General features: G+C 35.5%; 2 protein-coding genes across 2 annotated transcripts; both read right to left on the bottom strand.

Annotated features, from left to right (window-relative positions):
• Positions 1 to 1,627: 1,627 nt before the first annotated feature.
• LOC145783888 (microfibril-associated glycoprotein 4-like) lies at positions 1,628 to 7,484 on the bottom strand. The gene is made up of 6 exons (XM_082595647.1): positions 6,977 to 7,484; positions 6,428 to 6,576; positions 5,000 to 5,096; positions 2,981 to 3,077; positions 2,456 to 2,520; positions 1,628 to 1,963 (listed from the first exon to the last, which is right to left on the bottom strand). Exons 1-6 carry the CDS (start codon positions 7,482 to 7,484, stop codon positions 1,722 to 1,724), a joined length of 1,158 nt encoding a protein of 385 aa, XP_082451773.1. The 3' UTR covers positions 1,628 to 1,721.
• A 5,230-nt stretch (positions 7,485 to 12,714) lies between these two features.
• On the bottom strand, positions 12,715 to 20,055 carry LOC145783878 (uncharacterized). The gene is made up of 6 exons (XM_082595637.1): positions 17,925 to 20,055; positions 16,920 to 17,068; positions 16,299 to 16,395; positions 14,307 to 14,403; positions 13,790 to 13,854; positions 12,715 to 13,309 (listed from the first exon to the last, which is right to left on the bottom strand). Exons 1-6 carry the CDS (start codon positions 19,273 to 19,275, stop codon positions 13,047 to 13,049), a joined length of 2,022 nt encoding a protein of 673 aa, XP_082451763.1. The 5' UTR covers positions 19,276 to 20,055; the 3' UTR covers positions 12,715 to 13,046.
• Positions 20,056 to 26,549: the final 6,494 nt, after the last annotated feature.

Below are 26,549 nucleotides of genomic sequence, written 5' to 3'. Positions count from 1 at the left end.
GAAGATGATACAAAGCAAATCAAGTGCTGGATTTTCTGTCAGCTGGTTGGCATAGGGGTTAGGGTTAGAAAGTAGTCATTTCATTGACGTGGGTTCCATTCTCACAACTGCTATTGCTCTTATTTCTTCTGTAATTACCAAATAAAGTTCAAAACAAGGATTAACTTTCTGGCTGATTGCAATACGAGAAAGGTCACAATTGGACGGTAGCCTCTTATAACATGTTCTGATTGGTTGGCGGTGTCATTCTAGTAATTTGCAGTGGCAGAATTTTTTCTTGTTAAAGTGGCTACCAAGCAGACTAAGTTAAAACCAGAGATGTACGTATACGCCGCAAATTCTACGCCGCATGCTTGCGGCGTAGACTTTTTGTTTACGCTAACGCTTGCGGCCACATTTTTTTGGATAGTTGTCGCTTGAGGCTACGCCGTAAAGTTTTCGCGTTTTTTTAGCGCATAGCGTCAACGCATACTTTTTTTCGCTACAACACGCCAATACCTTCCAGCGCTGCAGTTGAAAGAATGTTTTCAATGGGCAAAGACATATTCGAACCAAAACACAGCAAAATTTCAGATGAACACTTTCAGATGCTTGTGTTTCTTCGTGGAAATTCAAAATAAAACTTGTTTGTTTCGAGTGGTTTATACCGTGTGAATGTTTGGCACCTAGCAAACAAAATTAGTTTACGCTGGTGTATGCGCTGACGCCGTCAACTTTTTTTACAAGTTACGTTGACGCATATACGGCGTATGGTTTTTCGAACGTTTGTGTTTACGCTGACGGCGTCAATATTTTTTGTATGCGCTTACACCACTGGTTAAAACACAGTGTAAACGCCTGGCTCGTAGTTCAGGGTTGCCAAACCAAAAAATCTTATTAAAATGAAATATATATTCATACTGAAAATTCATATTGAAAAATATTTAAAATCTGCTAATAGCGAAAATATTTTTTTTCAAAATTTGATCAATAAAATATCACAAAACCTTTTCAAAGCCAAATGAGTGGGGGGGTGATTTTGCATTGATCACCCCCCCACTCCAATTAGTGGGGGGGTGATCACCCCCCTCACCCCCCCTTGGATAGAGCCCATGTTGGCCTGACAGTAGCGTTGTTCGACAAATTGTGTTGCTGCGGTATTTTAAGACAAATATTAACGACATGTAGGCTTAACGCTGGATACTGGGTACGAAATTCGTTCTTTTCTAGCATAAGAGTCAACCTACCTAAAATTTTATTAGTGCGGCCCGCCACCGCTCTCCTTAGTGCCAAAGTGGCCCGCATGCAAAAAAGGTTGGTGACCCCTGCTCTAGAGCCTTTCCTTTAGTAACTTACGCCCGCACAATTTATAACACCCTGGGAAGAAGTGCGTGATATTTATCAACTAACCAGCTTGGGAGTTAAACCAGGGAACTTTGTCAGGTTAGTCGAATTAGATTTGCATGATTAGAAAGCAAGCGTCTCGTCCGCTGTACCATCTCACAGCTCTGTGTACTGTTTGACAAAAATTTTGATAAATTAGGGTAGCTTTTGGCAGAAGTAGCTTTGTGGTGTAAAAGTTTGTCTTTTTCGCAAAAAGTGCACCGCTGCTAGAACTTTAGGCAAATCTGCAACAAATTACCACAAATCCAAACCACGTGACTTTTATTTTACTGCTTACGTGATATCATAAATACATTTGTAATACACAATTTTGACCATACAGATGGTGGAAGCCAATTTTACATTTTCTTAAATTTCATCTCCATTCTTTTGAGAGAGTATCTTTGTCCCCGCCAAGGGCCCCACTCGATACCATCTGCAAATGACTCATGAGGTCCTCCCAAGTACAATCCATTGGGATTGGCTCGATGACAACTATGATACCACCAACCACCTTTGAAGTCTTGAGAACAACTTGATCCTAAGCTTTCATCCTGATCACGATCTTTGGCACTAAATCGTGCAGATTGCAATGCCGCTCCTGTGAAATACAATCTTATCAATGTAGCCCTACAAAAACAAATATAGTTGGTCTGCATTGCCGAGTGGTAAGAGCTCTGGAATGACACACTTGAAAGGGCGCCGGTTTGACAATGCTTAAAAGCATGTGGCTGTGTCTTTGGCAGGACACTTAAAGACATGCCTGAAGATAGACACGAAGATTGGCTTCCTTGCCTTCCGTCCACTTAATCTAAATCTTCAACCACTGAGCGTATGTCTCTATACGATAAATAAAACAAAAAGCAAAGGAAACAACTATTGATACAAAAAATTAAAGAAGGCAGCTGTTCACCAGGCATTTAGTTCAATAACATGTGACTCTCTTCTGGTATAATCTAACCTAAACTATCACAAGGTGTTTAAAGTGATAACCTGCATTTATTCCAACCTTTTACCAATCAGACACAACTGACTTCTTCAGGGGGCCTGTTTGTTCTTTAAGTTATTTGATCTGACAAAACAAAGTGTCTACCTGCAGTTCCATTGTAGTCTCCAAACGTCAATCTATAACCATTTGCAGCTCCAACAACAAAATCGCTGGAACATAAAATATGATGAAAAAAGGAATATTGATGTTTTAAATCGATAAATTTCTGCAATATCGATTACTTTTCATAACATGAGCCACACCCTGGCTATACTTATTTCAAATTCTTTAAAAATGTATAATATCTTTAGAAACTGTTGTTATAAAATAATAAGTTTGTTGTCTATATTGATGAGCAATAAGCACTGCAATGGCTACTTTAAATATGACTTGCAAGAAGAATTATTAAAGAATTTCCAAACAGCCAATGTTTTTTAATAAGCCTAAAACTACAGCCTAAATGAATGTATTGGCCAGGCACTAATGTATCAAATGCAACTGAAACAGCGAATTGAAAGCAAAGAAGCAATGCATAAAATCGAATATTAAATTTTGTAAAATATTTCAGAACACTCAAACTGGATTAGAAATCACTAATGTGAACTTATAAAAGATAATTTTAGCTCTCACTTGTAAACAGCATATCTAGTTTGGTTTTCAAAATCTTCCATGTCAATCCTGAGTTTGTATCCTCCATCTTTAGTGAGTTTGTGAAGAGGATTCAAACCTGAAAAAAGTTTTAAAAGATAGAAAAAAAAATCTGTGATAACGTTTAAAACATTTGTCCAAATCATTTTTCTACTGTAGCCTACTTATAATTATAATAATACTGTGCTTATAATATTATTTTACTTATAATTATAATACTGTAATTACAATAATACGGTACTTATAATTATAATACTGTAATTAAAATAATACTATACTTATAATTATTCATTATAATAGCGTACTTGCATGAAATAATACTTGCGATGTTGCTGCTAATCCATTTGGTATTCATTAGTATGCTACTGCATTCCATCAGTAGGCTATTGTATCTATTGCATTTCAATGATTTTGTTTTAGACGAAATACCGTTGACTTAAAACAAATACAAAAATTGAAAAATACAAAATGCTCTATAAAGCAATGCAATTAAGATTTTGCATAAAATTGTAGCCTACTGTCTTGAAATGAATAATTAAAATGTACTGTAGGTTTGTTTGACTACATTGGCTACAATCTTGTCTACAATGGATGATGATTCAGATAATATGAAACCAAGGAACTTTCAGAAATAATTGATTAAACTACCATTCAACGCTTTATAGGCAGAGAAAACTTTTTCTCGAACCATAGAAAATTTCATTATCAGATCACCGCTTCAATGCGTGATGGAAATCTAGAGATAAATCTGCATCAGGCATTGCAGAGTGCAAAAAACAGTGTTGCCTTTTAAAGTACACGTTAATTCGAACAGAAATAAGAATTTATCAAAAGTCTCAGTCATTTTAGAAGATTTCACCACCAGTTACAGGACCATCTTTGCTTGTTTCCTTGACAGAGTCAACTCTGATTGATCATATAAACTCTTATTTCTGTTCGAATTAACGTGTACTTTAAAAGGTCGTCGCTAATCAATTGGATACGCTACTGTATTACATTGTATTATAATTACTGAAATCATATTGAATTGATATTAATAACAATACCGTCTATTAATTTTCAGTGCTTATCTAAGTACTGTAAATTAGTATACTTCGGTAGATGTTCATTGTGATGGCTTTTTTGCTTTGAACATTAAGTTTGTTTTAACAAAAAAAACCTTAAGCGAGTGATGTCAGTCTGGAATTGCATGCGGGAAGTGATTTTCTGTTGTCTCTGGATTTATTAATATTCAATTGAACACTGAGAATATGTCCTTATAATGTTTGTAATGTATTGTATTGAGTTTAAATTTAACCGTTGTTATTGCGTTCATAAACGTAGTTGCACTGATGAGAATTTAACATTCGAAAACGCGTTCTGCAACACTGTTTTTTGCACTCTGCAATGCCTGATGCAGATTTATCTGTAGATTTCCATCACGCATTGAAGCGGTGACCTGATAATGAAATTGTCTACGGTTCGAGAAAAAGTTTTCTCTGCCTATAAAACGTTGAATGGTAGTTTAATTAATTAATGGATGATGAGCTGAAGATGAATACAGTATAATATTCGAAACGTTTGCTGAACATGCATTTAGTATCTATATTTTGGGCTCTTTATATTTTAGTTAACTTCCAATTTTTTATTGAGCTTCCGTGTTGTACTATAATCTATCTATAAAAACAGACTTCACAAATTTATTCCATGGATAAATGATTAGAAGATTGTTTTGAAAAAGTTTCATGTGGATTTAAATTTTGAATTTATTCTTTTAATTTTATTTTAATAATTAAGAATTGATTACCTGTAGATTTGCGCTAGATAAAAAACAAGTTAATATAAAATCTAGCAGTGCTATTTTTAACGTGCCCTTCACCTATAGTTTCTCTTTTTCCGTTGTTGCTAACTATTTAAAAATGTTGATAAATACCTTAATTATTACAAAAATAACTATATTCGTTAACATAAAAAGGTTTTCAGAAGCTATAAATAAAAATTATAATATTGTATATGTTTTACCTAACCAGAATTCCCCATCCAAGTTACCAAAACCTCTGACGTATTCGTTAAAACTTTTGAAGAAATCCACAGAACCATCCATTCGTTTTTGGAAAACCTGAAGTGTTGTTCAGTTAACTCATCAAACTTTATATTTATAAATCAGCAGTTTTTAACTTCTAGAAATTTTTTGGTATTTTTTGAGGTGTTATGAATTCTCAATCAGTTTTATAGTTGTAACCGCAAAAAATTTCCAAAGGCTATAATAAAAATACTAATACTGTAATATAATAATAGACAGAGCAATAAAAATAAAAATATCATTGACAGAGTGATATTGCTAATGGAGCAGAATTTGTGGTCGCTTACAAAACAGCTAACAAGAAATCTAGCAGAGGCGCATGGAAGGAATAATATTAAGCATAAATAAAATAGACAAGTTTATAAATGAAGTTACTCAGAAACAAAACGCATATCAAAGATGTCATTGAAACAGCAGCAAATCTGAAGTGGCAATGGGACATGTAGCAAGAACGACAGACAGCAGATGGGCCAATTTACTGAACATCAGCAGCTTATCTTGTTTCAATCTAATCTGCCGATGCTTGACATTTGTCACATTAAGAACAGGGAAGCAGATGACTCGATGATTGATATAGTCTTTCGCTGCTTCCTGTATGTTTTGGTATCTAGATTGCTACGGTGCTATTTTAATCGTATTGTGTATAATTATACCGTACTATTCTCGCAACAGACGAAAGAGAAGTTTTCTCTCTTTCGCTCTTTTCCAGTATTACCTTGAATCTACTTCTTAAGAATAGATTACTTAAGAAAACAAATTCAATGAACTTCTGTTAAAAATAAATGATGCACTGATGTGGATTTTTATATTTGACAAAGTATTGTCCTGTAGCGGCAATGTGGACTGTTTGTGAATAAACTTTATCAACAGCAACATGCCATTTATGTTTTATTTTCACATGGAAGCATTAGCGGAGTTTGAACATTTCGCATGAAAGAAGCTTACACAATTATTAGATCACTTATCAGCGGTAGAAGGCTAAAACCGCTGTCTTCTTTTACTTTTATCTCCACTAGGTTTGTATGGATAGAATATGTTAGTGATTTGTCCAGCACTAAGTCAATACAAGGCGCAAGGCAGCAAATGCTTGTTATTAGCAGTGATATTTTTTAAGTCACATCTTTGTATCCGTATTGTCAAACTAAAAGCTGAGTGAGTTTGATTTCGCATTGATGGTGATAGTTTGACAAGGTAGCCATGTCTTTGCTAAGCATTCGTACAGAGTTTTCTCTTTGGTTTTAGTCATCAATTGGGGAAACATATATCAAGGTTGCCGGATCTTTATAATAACAAACACGAAAACTGTATAGTTTATTGCAAACTTTAAAAATTTAAATTAATTTTTTTCAAAGATTTTTTTCACTTACCATCCATCCACCACCATCAGTTTCCATGTCACAGTAAACCCTTAAATGAGTCAAGTCACCATTTCCATATGGATAAATAGTATAAATCCCGCTCTTCTTAACTCCATCCTTAGAAGGAACGTCTGAGCATGTTTGTGCAAACATTGAACCTAGAAAGTCAAGTAACAAATGGATTAGTTGATAAATAAGCAGCATTAATTGTTCAGGAAAATCGCTTTTTTTATAAAAAATTTAAGACATAATTTCAAATTTTTAAAAGCGTTTGAAACGTATCAGCTTCACAATTATACTGAAGTACTCAGATAATGATGAAAACCTGGATGAAAAATCAAATGACAAGCAAACGTGTTGCTCTTTTTGCTATGAACAATTCTCATAAAATTCACGTGTTGTACAAAATTTGAACTCTAAAAATAATGTTACATTAAATCGTAACTTTTTGGGCAACAGCAAAAAAGAGAATACAATACAGAAAAAATACTAACAATTTAGAAATATTTACATACAGTAGCCTTTGAATTATGAGTCCATAGATGTGTTATGACGTACGTTTGAAATCTTCCACATCATCGTTACAGTTGCACTTTTCCGCAGGATCTCCCTTTTCTCCTTTGGGTCCCTGATCACCTTTTAGTCCCATGGGTCCCGGATCATCACTAGACCCCATAGTTGCTGGATCATCATTAGATCTCATTATTTCCCGGTCACCTTTAGATTTCGTGGTTTCCCATTTATCTTCAGTATCCCTAGTTTCCCAATTATTTTCAGATCCTATGGTTTCATAAAAATTACTAGATTCCATAATTTTTCGATCACCCTTTAATCCAATGATTTCCCGATCATCTTTTGTTCTCATGGGTCCTTGGTAATTGTCCGATTCCCTTAACCCTTGATTTCCAGAAGATCCTTGAAACCTGTTTGATTGATCATGGTGGATTGTTCTTGGAGAGTCATCCTCATCACTATCGCATTGCAGTACACAAGTCCCTAAGTTGATGTGAGCCTGGCAGCCTAAAGTTAACAAAACAAGCAGGAAAACAACGATACACTTAATCATATTTCTGCAAAGAAAAGCGTTTTATGTAAACAACAATTGACAAATTCATGTGCTTTAATTTGTCGGCAATTGGAGTTTATTTGCTGCCATAAGTGTTTATTAATAGGTTAACAAAATCCGTCTTTGTTAAAATGATTTATCTTTTCCAGCCGCTTCACTTTCTAAATTGTATTTAAAATATTAAACTATGTTACTGATCATTTTCTAAAATAGAACTAAAGCTTTTATTGCTGCATTTTTACACATAAGAATTCAGATCTTCAACAAATTCGTTCCAGAAAAGCTCGGTCCATATCACATTTAATCAAACTGTTATGGAAAAGGTCACTTTGAATGAAAAAAAAAGATTTAAATACCGCTATTCCTATGTTACAAAGAAGATTGAAACACACGACATATTCAGCAAAGTCTTGTAGAATTCTATGGTAGCCTACCAGCACTGCAAGAGAAATTGCACTTGCACCAGAGACAACGATGTAAAGTAGTTGAGCAATATCAACTTCTGTGGTTGCCACGCACTCCTCTCCACTCATTTCTGTTTTCATAAATTGCTTTTATGACAAAGTGTTGACAGATCGATTGATCGAGTCCAACAAATAATCATTTTTTTACAAATAGTTAAAATTCTTTAGCCTACAAATGTACAGTATTTGAATTGCAACCGTATATTTTTAATTGCTAATTGTTTGAGACTGCAGAAAGAGTGCAATGAAGCTTTCTACACATGGGCTTTTAATTGTTTAAATTTTTAGTGAAGCTTCCAAAAACAGATTTCCTCACATATCAATTAAATAAAAACAGACTTTCAGCACGCAGTGTCGTTTTGTGTTGACACATTTACCTCCATGCAATGACAATAAATGCGACCTTACGAAAACACTTGCGAAAATATTTTCTACTGTTTTTTGAAGCAGTTGTCCAAAGTACTACTACTGCTATGATATAGTACTTTAAATATTTGACGAGTCATGGCTATAAATGACATAGTAAAGGGCCACGAAAGGCATTTATATAGAATCTCACATTACATCCACTAAAAAAAAGTATATAAAACGTAACAACATTAAATATTTAACTTTATTTACACAAAATATATACAAATCAGAATTATTAAGAAATACTATTATCAATACACTCGCCACATCGTTGTGTCTTCACCATGCAATGAAAAAAATGACCAAAAATTCAGAAAATTGTTATTTTTTTAAATTGTGATTTATTAATACAGTTCTCAATATTACTTAGCTAATCCTGATGAGGACACAATCTTCTTCTTTCGTGTGAGATGGGACCAGTGTTGTACGTTGACGCTGTCAATTTGACGGCGTCAACTTTTTGTTGACGCTAAGGATAGCGCCGTCAGTTTATTTTTTAGTTGACGGAAGTGATAGCGCGTCAACTATTTTGCCGATTTTAAGCGTCACGCGCTATGCGTTATTTTTTGTTTTCATGGAAAGTCTCGTTTCACACTGAGAGTTTCAAAATGTATTCTGGCCAGCGCGACTCATCCGAATAACCGGCTTTCGCGATGGTTGGAATGGTTTCCTGGACTACAAGCGAAAGAAGTTCGCCAAATGATGATCACTCATATCGTGAGCAGTATCGAGAACGAGGGATCAGAAAGAAAAAAGGAAAAATCAATGAATACCATCGCGGAGGTTAAAGATACTTTATTTCAAGAGCTCTATGCCCCTGAAAAAAACGATGTTGGTGCAGTGGACCTCGTTAAAATATTTCTATATGCTAAAACCATCACAGTACGCTTGGAACTTAACCTAAATTACAATTAGGCTACATGAATATAACACGATAACCTGTGCCATAACATCCACAGTGAAAGGAAAAGCTTCAGCATCTAGTAGGGTCTATAGGCTTACATTCAACTCAGAAAAAAATAAAAGAAAACCTAAAATGCATTAACTTTTACAACAACTGAAAATAGGGAGACATCTTGATTGACACTACAGGAAGGCCTACCATCTGCGCCGTGTAAGAAATAACACTAAACAAAAAGTGCCATAACACTCAGGTAGGCTTATTACCTGTACCAAAATCTCACAAAAACTATAAAGATGTAGCCTAACATTACAAACAAACACGTCAACTCAAACAAAACACTTTGTGCACTCTGCTTCTATTCTAAGCAGAACAGTCAGAAGTCGCCAAAGACTTTAAATCTTTGTGCAATGTTGAGAACAAATTCTTTGCAGATTTCATCTACACTTAGTTCAACCATATACACTTAATGGGCTTGGCACATGGCAATGGAATTGAGTCTTAACACAGGCATTGTTCTTCGGCGCAATGTTTTTAAGCGTAGTAGCGAGCTAAACGATCTTTCAGCTTCTGCAGAAGAAGGGGCATTGACCAATAGAAATCTTACAAGTTTTTCCACACTGGTGTACAACTCTTTGACAATAGGTTTAAGTCCCATTAACTTCTTTCGAACATCGCACATACTTGATCGGCCCACATTTCTCATGGAAGTGGCTTAAATCTTGGCCCAAAATTTTCTCTTCCAAGCCATAGGCTATCGTTCCAACGCTGTAACTGCACTGTCGTTGAATGTGCCAGATATTAAAACTTCTTCGAGCATTTGGTGAGTTTTTATTCCTTCGCCATTGAAACGATGGGTGAGGTCTTGCACTATGCTGTCAATAGATGCATGGAACTGCCTCCTGTCATACATACGTCATACATAGTGGATTGTGATGCGTATATTTTTGACAGGATACATAGCTTGGCGTTGTCTTGTGAATCTGAGTTTTCAAGCAAAAAACTCAAAAGTTGTGCAACAAAATAAAAAAATGAAAATAAAACACAAAACTAAAAAAATATATTAAAAATTAGATTTTAATCTCTACGTCAGTGGGGAGGGGGGGGGGGGTAATTTTGCATTAGTTACTCCCCACTCCAATTGGTGGGGGGTAATCATCCCTCTGGCCCCCCTCTAACGGAGCCCATGTCAAAACATAATACCTGCTCTTTATTTATAGCTATTGTTAGCCTAAGGTAAGGCGAAATACTTGGTAAGGCGAAATACTTCCGTTTTGTGAGACCTTGGCTAAAATAGCGCTCGAAATTAGCGCTTACGCTGACGCCGTCAATTTCTTTAAGAGCTGACGCCGTCAACTTCTTTAAGAGCTGACGCAGTACTTTACGCCGTGAAGTTTTTAGGCAATTCGCGCTGACGCCGTCTATTTATTTCATTGACGCGTACAACACTGGATAGGACTGTTTAGATTTCAGGGCAGCTGATGGAAAGCCAGGTGAGTGTCGCTTCGTCCAGTTCTGCTATGTCATGCATTGCATTTGGCGCCTTGTAAATGGGGCATTCAAGAACAACATGGTCAGCAGTTTATTCCTCCGCGTTGCACCGCAGTGTTGTGATAACGTTCGATAATCGTTTATAACTTACTCATTTATTTCTGCATAATATAGCATGAATAGAGCATGAAAGAAGCCTTTGATGTTGCTGAGCTTTGTATGATTGTGATGGGACAAAGTAAACTCTCAACCAAAGCTATGAAAATATATAAAGTAAAAAAAGGTTCTTTTTCCAATGTTTTCAGTAACAATCAAGCTAAAATTTAAAGAAGCCATGACTAAGATTTTACAATCACCGCATCTTTGAAGATATAGGAATACAGCTTGTATAACGCTTTGAAAACGCTGCATCGACATCTAGTGGTGGTTTGTGTGTCCGCTTCTGAATCGGTAGGCATGGGTTTGTTACCCTGCCGGACCACACCAAAGACTTTGTAAAAGTGGTACTACATCCTGTTCCTACTTGGCACTCAGCAATGGAATGGATTTAAGTAATGATGTGCTCGATTGTGCTTTTATACCGCTGCACTGACACTGTCTGCTTTGTAAAGCGATGTGGAGCAACGCATTCAACGATGAATACAGCGCAGTGTTATTATTATTAATTGCTTTGCTCTCACATTATCCTGTGGACTGCCTATGCTTTTCAATGTAACCATATTGCTTGTTGTCTATATAGTAGATTGTTGATTGATTTGGAATTTTTATCTATTGGACTGGGAAAACTTTTTTAGGAGCTTAATTCTGGCAGTTGCGCATGTACAGTATGTAGAGGCTTTGAACCACTGACGCAGGCCAGTCACCGAGATTTGACAGAGTGTAGTTTCCGCTTGTTGTTGAAGTGTTGTTGTATGGAATTTATTGTATTCGCTGGCTTAATGGCAATGGACAGTTTAATTACATACAATAAAACGTTGTTTACTGTAAAAGACATATTGGATTTTTGTCCACTATATTGGACCGGTAGTCGCTACATTCAATGCATTGTCATCATCAACGTCATCATCATTAGTTGGTTGGTTTGAATTTTATCTTCGGACTGAAACAGCCTTTGATTGGTTATTCCTGGCAGTTCAGCATACTTGTAAAGGCTTTGAACCACTGACGCAGTTCGGTTACCGAGATTGACAGAGTAATTTTTTTTTCTTGTTGTTGAAGGGTTGTTGTCTGCGATCCACTAGGCCCTGCTGAATGGAAAGCAGTCCTAAGTATGCGTTGCTAAAGCGCATACCCCGAGAGCCGAAACAGTGCCGTTTTATCTAAGGTTTCTTTGTGTGCGAAGTAGTCGCTTAACCAGTGAGCTAACGGGGCGGACTGGTTCCAAAGTAAAATCCTTATTTAGTTTATTCCATTGCTTGTTTACAGCTAAAAGAGCCTTCCTATGTCTTACGTCGTGATATTTTAAAGGGTCAGGGCTACATCTACTCCCAACTCGTAGTGTGTAAAAGTCAAACAAACAAAGAAATTATTGTCACAAGCGCACGAAGTGGCTCTGTAAGTTGAGAACTGAGAAAAATGTTTTTCACGTTAATTTCGAACATATTTGTTTCCAGAGTTTCTCGCGTAACACTGTCAGGTAACTTTCCAAAATAGAAGACAACTGGTACTTTTCCAATTTGAAACGTTTGTTGAGTGAAGCACCTCATGCTTCCAATTTAAAGCTTATCTTCTTTCAAGCTTGCACCTTGTCTCCTTCATTAGTTCATGCTCCCGTAAAACTTGTTTGAAAAAACAAGCTGTGGTGCCTCACGCAAAAGTTTTTTTTTATCGTTTGAATATGTTTTTTTTTTTATTAGTATTTAAGCGGTAAGCCTACTTTTAGTTTTTAACATATAATTCCTCTTCTCTAATTTATGTGGACTACCACTGTGATTTTTTTCAACTAAACAAATTGTCATTTGACATTTAGAGTGAAACATTTATTGTTTTATTATCGTTTAACTACAGACTACAATATAGGCTACTTATATATCTTTTTAATGAAATAACAGAAAAATAATTCCTAGATAAACGCTATTAGCTACACTTTCTGAAGTACTACTTGAATTTTAAAATGAACAAAACAAAATACTGTAGCTCTGCTACTGATAGTTTGATTGTTTAAAATGTTATTCTTTACCAAGAGCTGGTAGAAAGTTTGCAAAGTTCTGATTTAAATAATCCCGGAACCCTTTGCACTATATTTTGCATCACAATTTATGTAATATCATAATCACATCAGCACGCACAAAAGAACTATGCGGATTTTAGATGTTTTTCTTTTTTCTTCAATTTCATTTCAATTCTTTTGAGAGAGTATCTTTCTCCCCGCCAAGGGCCCCACTCTATCCCATCTCCAAACGACTCATGTGTTCCGCTCAAGTACAGTCCATTTGGATTGGCGATGTGGCAGTTGTGGTACCACCAACCCCCTTTGAAGTCTTTGGCGCAGTTTTTTATGAAGTTCGCATCCTGATCATGATCCTTGGTGCTGAACCTTGCTGATTGCAATGCAGATCCTACATGCGAAAACAGAGATTAAAACGTTAACCAACTTGTTAAAGTCTAATCTTTGACATTTACTGCACTTGTAGAATACGACAATCAATGAACTCAGCTTATAATTAAAGTCTCCTACATTATCAAAACTGATCAAGGACAAAAGAAACCAAGGAAGACCAGCACAAACTTTCATGTGAAGGGTTCGATCACTCACAGAGGACAACCCGGAAAAACTGCAAAAGTTAGCTGAAAATCACCACTTATTATGGAGACTTTAAATAGAATCTATTTAAATAAGGACCTTGTGATGATCCTCCTTTAGGGTGAAACAGGCTGTCAAGGATTTAAAGACTAATAACTATATTTGATTTAAGTAATGTAATACGTATTGACAAGACAAAATACTGCTGTTGAATGATGCTGATTCTGCAAAATGTTGCATTTTCTTATGTTTTAAAGTTGTTGTAACGTTGCAAGTGGTATAATCCGGTTTTCACCTGCAGTTCCGTTGTAACCTTCAAAGGTCAAAGTATAATTCTTTCCGGCTCCAACAACAAAATCACTGAAACATAAAAATGTAATAAAAGAAAAAAATATACCGAGGTTGTTATATTCCGGTGATTGTCAATATTTTGAACTGAGTTTGTTACCAGTAGCGATGACAAAATGATCCGATACTGCTTTGTTATCCGCCCCCTAGATGTAGGGGCCCAGAATCTTCACAGCAAATTCGGAAACTGGACCAAAAACTTATTTTCTTTAAAGTTCTATTGGGAAGCAATGCTTATGCAACGTGCATGAATTGTGTATGTTTTATTTTTAACAACAGCTCAATATTTTGGTAAATAACGACTGCAGCTCTTTATTTGATGAGCATAAAAATAATGTTCTATGTCTTACAATTTATAAACTCTCAACAAATGTCGAAATTAATACCAAACCATTTTTAGACAAGACATATAAATTATTAAAGTTACAACATCAATCATCAACTTAACCATTTTTTTCTCTTACTTGTATAAAGCATATCTAGTTTGATTTTCAAAATCCTCCATATCTACTCTCATTTTGTATTCTCCATCTTTAGTCAATTTGTGAAGGACATCCAATCCTGAAAAAATGACTTTTAGCAATATTTTACTTAAGTTTATTTATTGATTCTATTGTATTTAGTACTCCACTTTATTGCCTCAACAGTAATATTATGAACAACATTTTTTCAAACTAATATAAATAAACAAATATTGATAGAGTCTAATACATCATTCTCATCGCATAAAAATCTAGTGGAGTATTCTCTGTGAATGCAAGGTATGCACTGTGTGCCATATCAAAATTCAATAAAACGAATAATTTCATTTTATTAACATATTATGATACATACATCAAATATAGTTATGACTTTCTAAAACTTCTACAGCCTGTTTTACCCTAAAAGGGGGATCATTAGAAGGTCCTAAAAATTATGCAAAAACAATAAATCGGTAATGCCTGAAAAGATATTTGTCACAATCAATATGTAAGGCCTCGCGTCGGGCTGCTTTGCGTCTTGACAGAATGTGCTGTTTTCATTATGGAATTTTGAGCGATGTGTTATTATCGGGTATTGACCTAAAGTAACCTCTGATTACGAAATCTGTATTATGTAACAGTCCTCTACCCCTACGTGACATTCTTTAGATTTCTTTAAACTTGCTTGTTTATGCCGCTCAATGCTACGTGACCGACGATGAGTTCGTGTGATGCAACACTACGTAACCTTCTCGAAGTTACTGGACTGAACAACCAACTATATAAATAGTGGTGTAGTTTGTGTAATGTTTATTATTATGGTGATTATTATGAGTTGATTATGAGAGTTGTGCTATGAGTTGTGGATTGGTAGTTGATGCAGAAATTAGAGTTATTTGAGAAGCCTTCAAGAAGTCAGATTATCATTTCACTAGTAGAATTATTCGACATTTAATTGACTGCTTTTCGGTTTGACCAATTAAACTACGTCATTGAACCTTTCCAAGTCTTTTTCCTGGTAAGAGATAGAAAGAAATCGTGACAATATTAAACATTATAACCTTAACTTAATCTGCAAAAAAACACCCAGAATGACAAAAGACAACCTCCATCGGATGCCACAAAAGCTTCAACTAAGACGTTCAAATGGAGACCAACCAGATTTAATTACACCACTTCTAAGGTTTCCATTTGAACGTCTTCATTGAGACTTTTATGGCATCCGATGGAGGTGTAGTCTTTTGTATTTCTGAAGTATTTTTTTGCAGATTAAATTGAATTTGTTTCACCCTTTTAGGGTGAAACAAGCTGTAGAGGTTTTAGAAAGTAATAACTATATTTCACGTAATTTGTTTTTTGCTTGGCATTGAGCACTTTTTGTAGTATTAATAATATTTGATCTATTATTATGATAAATAAGTTTATCCGTATTTAAACAAAAGTAAATTAAATAACAAGTTTATTAGAAACTAAGTTTCTTCTTTAATTGCAAAACTAATTTCATGGTGGAACTTTTTTCCATGTGTGTGAACTCTCTTTTTAAGAATCATGCTGCAAAGTTACCTTTGGCAACACTGCATGCAGAATTCGATTACATGCCTTGCCTGTAGGTTTTGATGGAAAACGCTATTTAAAAAGTGCGTCAAAGCAAATTTTTCTTGCATGAGATTGTGTCTAAGATGTTTTTAAGACGTCTTCCCATGAAAACGTTTCATTGTTTTTCGAAATTTGATTCGGATTTGGTTTTAAGTATTTTCGCCAAAGCAGCGTTGCCATACGCATTATCAATTTATTTATCCATACGTTCTTGAGACACGCTCCACGCATGAAAATATAATTTTTGATCAAAGTTTCATGCGCAATATTCAAGTTGTGGTGTTGAAATTTCATTATTATAATTTGTGACAGTGTTGTGTCGAAAACGTTTGCTTCTTTATTTAATTTTTGTGTTTCAAAATCTCTGTTGAAGTTAATCAATCTTGTTCGTTGTTTTACCTAGCCAGAATTCCCTTTCCAATTCACCAAAACCTTGGACATAATCGGTAAAATTTCTATAGAAATCTTCTGAACCATCAATTCGTTTTTGGAAAACCTGAAATGTTGAATTATTAAATGTTATTTATACCTTCAAATATTGGAAAGAATTTTGGAATCTCAATTGGAAATCTCAATCTAATTGGAAAAGATTCTGCCCTAATCGACATATATGTATATCAAGATTTGATAGAACATTTTGAAGAATAATGAAACTTCAAAACAAAACGTGCACCAACTCTAACTACAATTAAAGGCCTATACGTTGTATATCAATAAAGGAAATAGCGTTTGGTAAACAGGGAATTGCACCAAGTTATGTCAAAGTCTGGACACAACCTAATTGAAAAAATTCGACGATCTAAGTACTGATTTCATGTTATATATTTATACATATTCATACTAACTTAGAGTAGGAAAACATTTTTAAAAGGAAAAATATTTAGTTGTACCTTACTGTAAATTTATTTTGTTATCACCATTTTTATGGTAAATAAACCTAAACGAAATAACTTTAAGGTTGAAGTTTAAAAAAAATATTAGATAGTTTGAACAAAAAGCAGTAGCTTACTTTCCACTTACCAACCATCCACCACCGTTGGTTCTCAAGTCACAATAAACACGAAGTGATATTAGATCGTCATTTCCATATGGATAAATGGTATAAACCCCGCTCCTGTTCATTCCCTCAACGGATCGAATGTCTGAGCATGACTGCGGGAACATTGCACCTAGAAAAATCACAGTTTCGGCATCAGGCGAGTAAATGAGGGAAAGTGAGTGAGTGAGTTTTAGATGACGGATGATGGCAAAAACTAGTTAATGTAGTTTAATGCTTTTAAAATGCAATTTTTCCTAATTTTTTACTGTTTTAATGCAAATTTTAAAGATGTAATTTTGGTAGAGAGGCTATTTTTTCAAACATATAAACAGACTTAGCTGAGAAAAACAACAACATTTAACATAAGCAAACGGTTTTGGCTATACATAAAGCCCTTATCAAGCCCAAAAGAAAATATTACATTGTATAAGATATACTTGAGAAACATAAAGTAGAACAAAATTCTTTAAAATTCTTAAAATTCTAACAACAAGCCTTAGCCTGTCAGTAAAGAATTGACATTTTATTGGTAAAATCGTTCTTGTTGGATTCATCACATAGGCTTGAAGCTTGCATATTAATATTCAATGATAACAGTCAAAAGTGGATAAAAAGTGGAAAAAACTAATGAAAGCGGAGAACTCTTTCATCAGTTGCATTGGTACTCAATTAAAAAAAGTAATAATATTTTTGCACTCAAATATTTTAGTGGGATTTTAATTAGATGAAATTATACAGAATAGGCAAAAAGGGATATGCATCTCATTGCATGAACTCTGTTTGTACAAAATCACCAATCTTCAACCAATTTTTGCTCTTGCTGTACTAAAAACACTTTTAGATAAAGTAAATAATATTTCTAAAAGTGCATTACATAAAAAATTATTTATTTACGCAACAGGCAAAAACGACGATGAAAAATTAATAGGTACGAGTTACTTTAATAGCTTCTATTAAAAAAGTTTATGTTTTTTTCCATGACGTACGTTTTAAATCTTCCACTTCATGGCAGTTGCATTTTTTGGATGAATTATCTTTAGAGCTATTTTTTCCTTGATCACATGCACAACCCATAATTTCCGGATCACCTTTAGACCCATAACTTTCCTCAGAAAATGTAGATCCCATTTTTTCCCGATCACCTTTAAATACCATATTTTCTTGATCCCTTTTGGATCCAATGTCTTTCCGATTACCATCACATCCCATGGTTTCCTGGTGAGCTTTATTTTCCGTATTCTCCCGATCACCATTGCATCCTACGGTTCCCCTATCAACTTTATATCCCATAGTTTCTCGACCACCATTGCATCCCATGGATTCTCGGTGGTCGTTAGTTTCCATGGTTTTCCGACGACCATTGCATCCCATGGATCTTTGACAACCATTACATCCCATGTTGTTTTGATAATCGTTGGAGCACATTGGTTCTCGGTACTCGTTGCATCCCATTCGTCCTCGACAATCGTTAAAGCCCATGAGCTCTCTGTAACGATTTGATTCCATTGGTCTCCAGTTATCAAAAGATCCCATTGGCCCCCAGTGATGGTAAGATGCCATTTGTTCTCGGTAATCATTAGATCCCATTGGTCCCCGATAACCATGAGATCCCATTGAATCTCGATGATAATTAGATCGCATTGTTTCTTGATAATCTGTAGATCCCATTGATCCCCGTTGATGGTTGGATCCCATTTGACCCCTATTGTCATTATATCCCATTGTTCTCCAATGATCATTAGGTCCCATTGTTCCCCAATGATCGTTAGATTCAATTGGTCCCCGATGATCGTTAGGTCCCATTGGCCCTCGATTATGATTAGTTCCCATTTGTCCCCGATGATCGTTAGGTCCTGTTGGCCCCCGATTATGATTAGATTCCGTTTGTCCTACATGATCGTTAGGTCCCATTTGTCCCCGATGATCGTTAGGTCCCATTTGTCCCCGATGATGGTTAGGTCCCATTTGTCCCCAATAATTGTTAGGTCCCATTTGTCCCTGATGATCGTTATGTCCCATTTGTCCCCGATGATCGTTATGTCCCCATGATTTCCAGTCACTATCAACACCGGTGGGTTTTCCATTTCTGTTAATTTCCATAGATTGTCGATCACGTTGGGATCCCATGGATGATTGTTCAAATTTCGATTCCTCGAATCCTGTCATCTCTTGCTGCCTGAAACGATCCTGAGGTCTGATGGTGGGTGACTGACTCGTGGTTACTGTCAGTGAACCTTTTCCATCTACGTTACATTTTACCTTACAAGAACCAACTTTGAAATGAGCCTGACAGCCCAAGTTCAACATACCAAGCATGAGGACAGTGACAAATGTCATGGTTACTCTAAAAAATATGGCAATAAAAAGTTATGAAAGATTAAAAGCTTTCAGAAATTGCAATCTCTTCAGCAAGCCAATATTGCAAGTATGTCTTGAAATGGCTCTTGGGCGGTGTCGAACCAGCGCTCTTTCGGACATTGAACATGGCTTTCACCACTTCGCTATGCAGCCAAATGTGTATATTTGATTGTAATGCTTATTCTTGAATAAAGATGGTCTAACTTAAAACCTTTTTGCAAGCTCTGATTTATCTGATTCAGTCAGGTGTCATCTGGTCTACTTTATTCAAGAAAAAAATTATTTAGATTAACGTGGGCTTGATTTATAAAATCCAAACACAAAAACTGTTTACACTTCATGTGCAGCAACAGAATACTTGTAACATGTAGCCTACCATGTAACAGAATACATGTTGTACATTCTGGCTTCTATACAACAAAGAATTATTATAAAGCAATTCCATTTCGTTGAATTCTGGGATTTTTTTATGCTAGACAGAGTATTCACTTCTTTTTGATGTAATGTTAGTTTCTATAAGTTCACCTTGCTGCAAAGCGTTGCCTCATTAATTTATTTGCTCAAAAGCGTCAATTTTTTTTCTGCAGATCCTCAAAATGATTTGAACAAAACCAGAAACAAAGTGCAAATCGTGTATCGTTAAATACTGCTTGTTTGCAAGTGTCGAAAGACAGCAATGAAGCTTTCTACAGAATTGATTTTCAATAGCTCCAGATTGTTAAAACCGTTGCCTATCCACATGTCCTCGCAGTTTAATTAAATCTCAGATTTGTTTAGGCATTTTTCGTCGGCTCATTTGAGATCATAGATTTAAACCAGTTCAAACTCAAATGGTATTCAAGGCAGTTGTGTTGCTACTGTCTTGCAAAGTGTTGTTGCAAGAAATATGATGCACAATCGTATTAACTTTTAAGCATGGCCGCATTCGTCATATCTTAAAAACTACACGCTGCCATTGAAATATTTATTTTTCAATGTTTGTCAGCAACTACAACACTTGCTATTTCAAAACAATGTCGAGTATATATTTCCTTTTTACCTGAGTTCCAGATGCTTTTCGGAACATCCAATGCAGGTGCTAAAATAGTGAAAATAGCACAAAAGTACTTCAAAATCATAAAAAATTGTACACACAAAGACCGTAACTTAGTTTCGGGAGAGAGTTTGCTTTTTTGGACCAAAGACAAGCAAGACACAACAATAGCACATGGTTGATCATTACAACAGTATATTTTACATATTTACAAATAGTTTAACAGTCAAACGGTTTCGGCTTAACTAATTATCAACTACTACAAAAGAATTCAGATTCAAAGTGCAAGTCACCCAGGAATTTTTTTACTTGTTTAGTGTGTAACAATCCACCCATGAACTTTATTACAACCATAGTAGTTGGCATCATCTTTCCAGGAGTGGATTGTGTTCTAAGCCAACTTCGTATTCTATGAAACAGTGTTCTTAGGACAGGCAAGTGGATAAAACTCTACAGCATTTATGTTTACGCAATTCTGTTTTTTTTAACGTTTACATGTACGAGCTTTCATCATATTGGAGATCGTGACATACACCGCAATAGAAAAAGAAATAACTTTATTGTCAACTAGATTCTATTGTATAATAGCACATTGCATCATAATAAGATACAATTCCAAACATAAAAAACTCTTAAGTAGCCTATACGCTTTGTGTTGAACATTTCAATGTCATTAGCCAACACTCTTACAATTACATAAAGCTTTGGTGGAGAGTTCGCTTTGTTGTACCACAGATATACTGAACAAAGTAACTTCAACAAATTTAACATAAAAATAAAGTAAGCTATGTTAAACCCATTCAAGTTATAGTTTGTTTTGTATAACTCTCACATAAAAATCAAAATCTTTGCTTGATGAGAATTACGATCAACGGACTTTCATGAAACCGAAATAAAATCTTCATTTCATAAAGAATTTAATACCTAGAAAGTTAAACTAATTTTTGGATATATTTAAGGGAATGACTCTAAAAATGTAGTCTATTTTAATTTGCTGTTATTGTCTAAATATGGACTTACTAACCCATGAATTAAGTACATTTAACTTTTTGAGATGTTTTACAAAGAAAGTTGATGATATTCCCCAAAATTCAAGGTGTTGTGAACATGACAACTTCTTGTATTGAATAAATCATTTCGGTCTAGAGCACGATTTAACGTTCGCGTTTTGTTACTTCAATCTTTTTCCAGACCCTTGCTATGCTATATGACAGGGGTGTGCAACGTGCGGCCCGCGGGCCAAATGCGGCCCGCGAAGAAAAATTGTGCGGCCCGCAATGATGTGCCAGTTTTGAATTGTGTGCGGCCCGCCAAACGTGTTTATAATTTAGTTTAGTCTGGTACGTGCGAACAATTCATTGTAGAGTGGATTATTGTACATTTCGCACCTTCTGTTAATCATTTTAGAAATCTCCCACCGGCCACGGCTAATCCGACTGTATTTAATTATTTGGAACGTCAGTAGATCAGAGGCACAGAATTGCTCAGAGAATAGCTCAAACTATGAAACCGTATTCTGACGGTAATTTTGTGAAAGAGTGTCTTTTCGATGTCGCAGAAGAAATGTGCCCAAAGAGTGAGTTCGAGAAAATAAGTCTGTCACGGTGGACGATAGCGAGGCGTATCGATGATCTTGCCTGTGATATTAGTGACACTCTCAGGGATAAGGTGAAGAACTTTGTTTCATGGAGTTTGCGATCGATGAAGGTACGGACCAGAAGGACACAGCACCGTAGGCCTTATTTGCAAAATGAGTGGACAAAGACTTGAACAAAAGGGAAGAGCTTCAGTCACTACAGTCAATGAAAGGCACGACAACTGGTGCTGACATCTTTACTGAAGTAATTGATGCTTTTGATAAGTTTGAATTGGACTTGTCCAGCTTATGCGGAATCGCAACTAATGGTGCTCGATGCATGTCCGGAACTGGCATTGGATTTATAGGTCTCTTGAAGTCTGCCTTGAGGGAGAGAAAAATCGATGATGACATAGCAATTTTTCATTGCATCATTCACCAGCAAAACCCTTGAAGTTTAAACACGTCTTGAGCCCTGTTATTGAAGCAGTAAATTTTATTCGAGCACGAGGGTTCAACCATCGTCAGTTTCAAAAGTTTTTGGATAATCTCAACACGACACATAAAGATCCACTGTACTTTCCCGAGGTGCGTTGGTTAAGCAAAGGCTGCATGTTGCAACAATTTTACGAACTGCAGAAAGAAGTGATCATTTTTTTGATTCTTACCGAAAACATCTCAACCAAGATGACTTTCCACATTTGAAAAAATTCATGGCTTCAAAAATGGCTCTTTTTAGCTCAACGTAGCCTATTTGTGCGAGCAATTTTTTTCTAAAATGGGCGTCATAAAATCTTCCTATTGATCGGTTCTGACAGACAATCACTTGGAAAAAGGACTTCGAATTGCGAGCACTTCCATTAAAGTAAATTTGGAAAAAGTCGTCAGGAAAAGAAGCCAGCTTCAAATTTCTCACTGAACTCGTTTAAAGACGGCGTGACAATACATTTGAATAGCAGTTTTCTTTAGAAATTTATGCGTCTTAACTTAATATTTCTGCAAGGAGATAACCTCTAATCATGCCATAAGATCAATCACAAAAATAAACTACTTTTTTGTGCCTGCAACTACTAGAAAGCATATTATGTAAAATAAACGTGCGGCCCGCGGTTTCACCCAGATGTTTATATATGACCCTCCTTTAATAAAGGTTGCACACCCCTGCTATATGACATGACTACATAGAGATACGGTCTGATTTGTCACATTAGGCAGAATTTGTCAGATTTTGACAACTTTTGGTGACTGTCTAAACATATTTTTCTACAATTATATTTTATCGCCTTCTTTACTGTCTCCCCAAGGTGACACAATGGGTTTTAACATAATCAGACGTTGCTAAACAAAGACAATCAGGTATCAAAAATTTTAGTTAGACTCTTAATCGCTTTTGAACAAACAGTTTGATTGAACGATTTTCAGCTTTCTTTTCCTAGCGACAAAAAGCTAAGTCAGCAAAAAGTAAAAAAAGAAAATTAGAAAAGTTCAATCAGACGCTAGCTTGCTAGCGCCTGATAGTAGTGACTATAGTCAGTGGCGCCGGCAGGGAGGGGGGCAGGCGGGCAGCTGCCCCCCCAATGTTTTGGGCATCATCTTTTTAACATTTTTTTTTATTAAGACATATTAATATTAATTTTTTAATATTGGGATCCCAACCACAAGTAAGTCAACTCAAGTTGCAAGGGGGGGGAGGGTAAAAGCTCTCTTTAAAAAAAGTATGGAAAACCTTGATGACTAAATTGTACAGTAGATATGTTTAAAGTTTTAACTAACGTCACATTGATGTAGAAAAATAACAACCTGTTTAATTTTTGATACCTCACACTCCCATGACTTCTTCCGCACGCATTTTGGCATTAGTTGCTTGCAGTGATTCTTTCACTTAAACAATACGTTTTGTTTCAGCAGTTTTGAGTTGTTCGATTCTTAAGTTGTAAAGGAGACTCAATTTCTCCAATATTTATCATTTATGTTTCTTCTTTAATCTCAGCAGAGTATAAACCTTGTAAAAGTTTTTCATCCATACGACGTCATGAATGAAATTATATCTCAAATCGGCGTAATGACGTGACATCATCTAAACATTTTACCGAATAATAAATTAACAAATTCAATCGACAAAAGTGGTTTGGTGGTGGTAAATATTACATAATAAAAAAAATGTGATAAGGTTGGTAGACATGACGTCATGAATTTTCAATACAAATTGAAGTTTAAAATTTATTCTTTTGTTCATAGTCGTAATCCTCCTTCAAAGCGGTATTACAAAGAACAATTTTCGATAAGGGGGGCATCAAGAATAATTAAGTCGACATGACTTTTAACCCTTAGAAGGTTGGGCTCCTGGAGTCTTGCTCAGTTTGGGGGGGGGGGTGTCGATTCTTCTTATGCTTTAGGAGTGATATCTCTGTTATTTTGGCACGGTTTCAAAATTTGGGATTAACTTTGTAAAATTATTCACGCTGAGCATATCCGAAAATTAAAACTATGTGAATTTTAGAACTGCTCATATACGTTGAAGTGTTGAGGTCACTTATGAGTGTAATTTGTAGCGTGAGTTTACACATTATTTTTTGATAGAGTAATGGATAACGTGCATTGTAATGTTGTGATGAATTTTTTTTTATATTATTTTACATACAGCCAATGCCCTTCACGCTGTGAAACAGTTAGGATTAACGAGACATGGGCCAAATTAATTACTTTTATCCAGCTGGTGGAAAAATGTTTCACAATAGAATATGAAATATTTCAGATGATGTGCTGAGAAATGCCTTATATCTTTCAATTTATAACCTTTATTCGCTCAAAATTTCAGCTCAATAGAGGTTAATAAAAGTTAGGAAAAGTCAAGAAATCTCGTAGTCGCAGCCTCAGTGGTTTTAGAGATACAACTGTTGATACAAAAAAGTTGAATTGACAGCCCCCAACCTTCAAAGAGTTTGCATTGAGTCAACAGATCTATGCCTTAAGGTTTACGTCAGCTCCGGAGATCAGTAAAATATAAGGTTGTCATCTTTGGTGCAACAAGACCATTGATTGATTGGTTTAGTGAGGATTCGTAGTCCCATTGCTTTCATTTTGAGTGATCATACTGATTTTCAATTTATTCCAACAAGACGTTACGTAATGAAAAAATATATAACTAAGGTGGGAAGACATTACGTCATGTCTTTTCAATTCAAAATGAAGTTTAAAATTTATTCTTTTGTTCATAGTCGTAATCCTCCTTCAAAGCGGTATTACAAAGAACAATTTTCGATAAGGGGGGCATCAAGAATATGTCGACATGACTTTTAAGGTTTACGTCAGTTCCGGAGATCAGTAAAATATAAGGTTCCCATTATCGTGATTGTAAGCCGCGGGAAATTTTTTCTCTAAAAAACAGATTCCCGGAAAGCTAAACATTTTTCCAGCCCTGGTAGAAAACAAGAGAAATTAAATAATATAGCCTACCGCTGTCTTGCATGTCTTGCACCAGTGGCGTAGCCAAGGGAGGGGGGTTCGGGGGTTTCAACATTTCAAATTGAATTTACGGATGTTAATACATTGTTTACAAGAAAAGCTTTAGCCTATGATGTAATTTCTCGTCAAAATGTGCAAGGATGCAAGCCATCTGCAACTGCTGAGATCGCTTGTTCGATCTAGATTAACATCTAAACAGCTATTCGTTATACAAAACTTGAATATATCAGAAATAGCCTAAAGTAACTTCATTGTCTCAAAGCTTTTTGTTTGACACTCATCAAGATGTATGACCTCTATGAGGTTACATTTTCTAAACTTTGGGTTGACTTCAGAGCATAAAAGTTAGTGACTTACCGGAATAAGTTCGCTTTTTAAATCAACCAAGGAGAAAATTGATAAATAATAAAGCTGTAATAACTCGCAAAAAAAAGCAATCAACCTATGTCTCTAAAACAAAGTTTGTCTAATTTTAACGAAACTGCATTAAAAGAGCGAGTTTTGCCAATACCAAACATTCAAATATCTCAGTCTGGAATTAGCAACAAGAAAACATAGAGACTTAGCTTTATTTCCGAAAAATGCAATTTTTCAAAAGTAATTTTTCAAAGTAATTTTTCAAAATTTTCTGGAGGAGGCCTCCCAGACCCCCCGCCGCTAAGTGTCGCCTTCGGCGAACACGCCATCGGGCTACGCCCGCCGGCTGTCAACACCCCCCCTCTTTTCAAAAGTTTTGACCACGCTACTGTCCTGCACTGTCAATATTTTGCCCCCCCATTGTTGAAGATCTGGCGGCGCCACTGACTATAGTAGTAGCGATAATCAAAATCTGCAAAATGTGACAAATCAGGCCACAACTCCAGATAGCCATGGTTCTGATAAACAATGTTTTTTCACTTTGATGGTCAAAATATAAAACATGAATCTAAAATTTGAATCTAAACATCCAACATCATCCATAAAAACTATTCAGAAAAGGAATGACATACAATTATGTAAGGTAAAGTTTGTAAGTTTCACAAAGAATTAAAAAAATCTTCAAAAGGTTTTTCCTAAACGGAAACAGATGAGAAAGCCTGCTCATTTGAATTCACAAAGGAGTCAATATGACTTTGCTAGCAATTTTAATGATAACGATATTAGCTGGTTCAATTTGTGTTGAACTACCATATAAATGAT

Source organism: Aplidium turbinatum, chromosome 1 (genome assembly GCF_918807975.1).
Source record: "Aplidium turbinatum chromosome 1, kaAplTurb1.1, whole genome shotgun sequence".
Classification (NCBI taxonomy): domain Eukaryota; kingdom Metazoa; phylum Chordata; class Ascidiacea; order Aplousobranchia; family Polyclinidae; genus Aplidium; species Aplidium turbinatum.
The sequence above is the reverse complement of the archived record's forward strand: the minus strand, read 5'-3'. Positions and strand labels throughout refer to the sequence as shown.

Coding starts and splice junctions, on each gene's coding strand:
- LOC145783888 (XM_082595647.1), bottom strand. CDS start 7,484: ATGATTAAGTGTATCGTTGTTTTCCTGCTTGTTTTGTTAACTTTAGGC. Junction 3,078..4,999: donor GGATGGGGAATTCTGGTTAG/GTAAAACATATA, acceptor AACTTTTTTCAG/GTTTGAATCCTCTTCACAAA. Junction 2,521..2,980: donor ACTAGATATGCTGTTTACAA/GTGAGAGCTAAA, acceptor TTTATGTTCCAG/CGATTTTGTTGTTGGAGCTG.
- LOC145783878 (XM_082595637.1), bottom strand. CDS start 19,275: ATGACATTTGTCACTGTCCTCATGCTTGGTATGTTGAACTTGGGCTGT. Junction 16,396..16,919: donor CCAACGGTGGTGGATGGTTG/GTAAGTGGAAAG, acceptor TCAACATTTCAG/GTTTTCCAAAAACGAATTGA. Junction 14,404..16,298: donor GGAAAGGGAATTCTGGCTAG/GTAAAACAACGA, acceptor TCATTTTTTCAG/GATTGGATGTCCTTCACAAA.